Source organism: Agelaius tricolor, unplaced genomic scaffold (assembly GCF_023055355.1).
Source record: "Agelaius tricolor isolate 1412-34295 unplaced genomic scaffold, bAgeTri1.0.p SCAF_40, whole genome shotgun sequence".
NCBI classification, from domain to species: domain Eukaryota; kingdom Metazoa; phylum Chordata; class Aves; order Passeriformes; family Icteridae; genus Agelaius; species Agelaius tricolor.
In genome coordinates this window covers 2310776-2314390 of record NW_027269300.1, presented here as the reverse complement: position 1 = coordinate 2314390, position 3615 = coordinate 2310776, and the positions used below count along the sequence as shown (strand labels likewise).

General features: G+C 53.7%; 1 protein-coding gene across 1 annotated transcript; it reads left to right on the top strand.

The window, feature by feature from the left end:
• The first annotated feature begins 299 nt into the window (after positions 1-299).
• Positions 300-1235, top strand: LOC139603651 (olfactory receptor 14C36-like). The gene has a single exon (XM_071454541.1). It carries the CDS (start codon positions 300-302, stop codon positions 1233-1235), a length of 936 nt encoding a protein of 311 aa, XP_071310642.1.
• The last annotated feature ends 2380 nt before the right edge of the window (positions 1236-3615 follow it).

Below are 3615 nucleotides of genomic sequence, written 5' to 3'. Positions count from 1 at the left end.
TGACTGCAGTGGGGCACTGGAGCCCTGTTTTCCCTCTGGACTCCCCAGTGTTCAGGCTGAGAGAATGCTAAGAAGAGGACTTCTGTCCCTTCTAAAAAGCACACGTTACTTAGCAAACCAAACTTACACTCAACAAAAAAAAAAAAAAAAAAAAAAAAAAAAGGTAAATGAAGTTTCCGCAAAGAAAGAGAAGCAATTTTGACTGCTTGCGTAAGAAAATAGCATAGGATTGACGCAAGGTACTTTGTCCAAATTGTCCGTGTTGTCTTTGAACAGTTCACTATGCCCAGAGTGAAGGAATGTCCAACAGCAGCTCCATCAGGCACTTCCTCCTGCTGGCATTGGCAGACACGCGGCAGCTGCAGCTCCTGCACTTCTGCCTCTTGCTGGGCATCTCCCTGGCTGCCCTCCTGGCCAACGGCCTCATCATCAGCGCCGTAGCCTGCGGCCACCACCTGCACACGCCCATGTTCTTCTTCCTGCTCAACCTGGCCCTCAGCGACCTGGGCTCCATCTGCACCACTGTCCCCAAAGCCATGCACAATTCCCTCTGGGACACCAGCACCATCTCCTACTCAGCATGTGCTGCACAGGTTTTTTTTTTTCTTTTCTTTATGTCAGCAGAGTTTTCCCTCCTGACCGTCATGTGCTACGACCGCTACGTGTCCATCTGCAAACCCCTGCACTACGGGACCCTGCTGGGCAGCAGAGCTTGTGCCCACATGGCAGCAGCTGCCTGGGCCAGTGGCTTTCTCTATGCTCTGCTGCACACAGCCAATGCATTTTCCCTGCCCCTGTGCCATGGCAATGCCCTGGGCCAGTTCTTCTGTGAAATTCCCCAGATCCTCAAGCTCTCCTGCTCACACTCCAGCCTCAGGGAACTTGGGCTTGTTGTGGTTGGTGTCTGTGTAGTTTCTGGCTGTTTTGTGTTCATGGTTTTCTCCTATGTGCAGATCTTCAGGGCTGTGCTGAGGATTCCCTCTGAGCAGGGACGGCACAAAGCCTTTTCCACCTGCCTCCCTCACCTGGCTGTGGTCTCCCTCTTTGTCAGCACTGCCATTTTTGCTTACCTGAAGCCCTCATCCATCTCCTCCCCATCCCTAGATCTGGCAGTGTCAGTTCTGTACTCGGTGGTGGCTCCAGCCCTGAACCCCCTCATCTACAGCCTGAGGAACCAGGAGCTCAAGGATGCCCTGAGAAAATTGATGAGACTGTATTTTCAGAAGCATTTCTGAAACATTTTCTGCTGCAGAGCCTTCAGAATGTAACAATCTCAGCCTTTTTGCCCCTATTTGTCCATTTTTATTTGGTAACTTTTTTCTACTGTTGTTGTGGTTTTTTACAAAATACTGCAGAATTACTCTTAGCATTTCTACATTAATATCTACCTTTCTTTTGAAACACAAAGACTTGCAAGAGGCTTTTTCTCTTGGCATTTAAATAAAAAGAAGTGCCTGCCCTGACTTGTCTGTCCAAGGCATTTCCTCAGCCCTTCACTGTCCCTGCAGGGGCAGTGCCTGTGAGCAGAGGTGGAGGGAAGAGACTCCCAGCACAGCAGCACAGCCAGGGACAATGGCCCTGGCTCTTCCCCCATCTGCTCTGCCCAGCTCCACCCTGTCCTTGCCAGCCCTGCTGTGGCTGTAAGGCCGGAGTGCTCTGGCAGCTTGGTCCCTGTCCTGCTGCGTGTCCCTGCTGTGGCCACAGGCAGGGCCAGGCCATGGGCACTGCTGGGACACAGCTGGGCTCCAGCACAGCAGCTCCATCAGCAAAGGGCATCTCCTGAGGGCAGGGCAGGGAGGCTTTGCTCTCCTCCAGAGCTGCTGTCAGCAATGTGCTCCGGGAATGCCCTGGCCCAGCAAAGCCCAGGGCCTGGGGCAGGGGGGAGTGTGCAGGGGGGGCTCACAGCAGTGTCCTGGCCCAGCCAGAGCTCCTGGCATGGACCTGAGGCAGCAGCAGAGCAGGGCCTGGGCTGTGTCTTTGTCCTGGGACAGCCTGGGAAGGTGGCCCAGGGCAATTGTCCCACAGCAGCCCCTGCAGCCACCATTGCCAGCACTGGCCTCTCCCCACCTGCAGGAGGTTGTTTGTCCCTGCACGGAGGGACACCAAGGGACCAGGCCAGCAGGCCATGTTTGCTCTGTGCTGAGGAGATCTCAGCAGTGCATGGTGTGTGTGTGGGGAGATGAACCCCAGTGAGCACAAACACCATCAGCAGCACCCGGGGGTGGCACAATTCCAGTGGCACAAACAGTGCCTTGAGGCCACTTCACTCTGAGAGTAACATCCTCTGGGAAAACACCTGAATTCTTTGCTGGGTTGTGGTTAGGACTGCATGGAGAGAAATATCCCAGGCAGGGAGGCTCCAGGGAAAAATGCTCAGGGCAGCCATGGACTGCACAGAGAGACATTGGATAGAGTGAGGGTCTGTGGGGAGAAATCAGAGCCGCCTCCCTGCTGAACCACCCCGAGGACCTGGACAGGGCTGTGCTGTGTTCTGGGCACTGACCTGGAACTGAGGGATGTGGAAAAGGCCTTTGGTGTGGGGGCTGTTGAGAAGGCTGGGCAGTGTCACTGTGGGACCTCTCTCAAACCCCTTGGAAAGGCCAGAGCCATCCCAGAGGGTCCTGGGCACTTGGGAAGGGCAGACATGGAACCAGTCTGCAAACGGGGCAGGGAGGGGGACTGGGAGAGTCCCAGCCTGCTCAGGCTCAGCAGGGAAGGGGATGTGGCAAATCCTCCTGCAGCCATTCCAGGCACTGGCAGGACAGGGCAGGCACTGCAGAACCCACGTGGGAGGGAAAAGAAGGGGATGTTGTGTGCCCAGACTTCAGCCAGGCCTGGGACAGGGTCTGCTGGGATCTCCTCATAGCCAGACTGGAGAGAGCTGGGCTGAAGGAGTGGAACATGGGCTGGGTGGGAATTTGGCTGAACAGTGAGGGTCAAATGTCATCCATGATACAGAGTCCTCTTGGCAGCCACGCCCTGGTGACATCCCTCAGTGACCAGCCCTTGACCACCACTGTGGAATATTTCTATTGTCTCTACAATGGCATGAAATGAACTTTCAATTCCTTTATGGATGCTGCCAAATTGCAGGGAGTCTGTGACTGAACTCATCTAGTTAATGCTGACTGCAATACATAATTGGGCAAGATGACAGAGTTGGGTAGATTTGTCTTGCTGTCAGGTGCCAAGCAAGCCACAAGAAAGGCCAGAAAAAACTCATGCACCAGAAGAAAGGCAGTTCAATACGGAAAAACCCAAATCCAATGAAAAAAACCTCCAAACTCAATCAAAACAAAGGCACAGCAAGACCCACTTACAGAAGAAAAGCAAATCCTCAGGAAATCTCCTATCAGCAGAAAATGATTGACCACCTTGTGGCAGGAGAAGATTCTGTATGTGTTGGTGTTGTATTGAAAGAAAAATGTCTTAAAAATAAATTATTCCCTACCCCCCTCCTTGGGGGGTAGGGAATCACTCTCAGGTGATTGCTGATCATGGTGTGACATAGAGTGGAACATCCCTTGGGTCAGTCCAGCCCAGCTGTCCCATCCCTGTTCCCCAGGAACACTTGCCCACCCCGGGCCCATCGGTTGGGGGGGTTGCAGACGCCTC

What these genes read in the sequence shown, in the direction of transcription:
- LOC139603651 (XM_071454541.1), top strand. Translation starts at nt 300, where the DNA reads ATGTCCAACAGCAGCTCCATCAGGCACTTCCTCCTGCTGGCATTGGCA.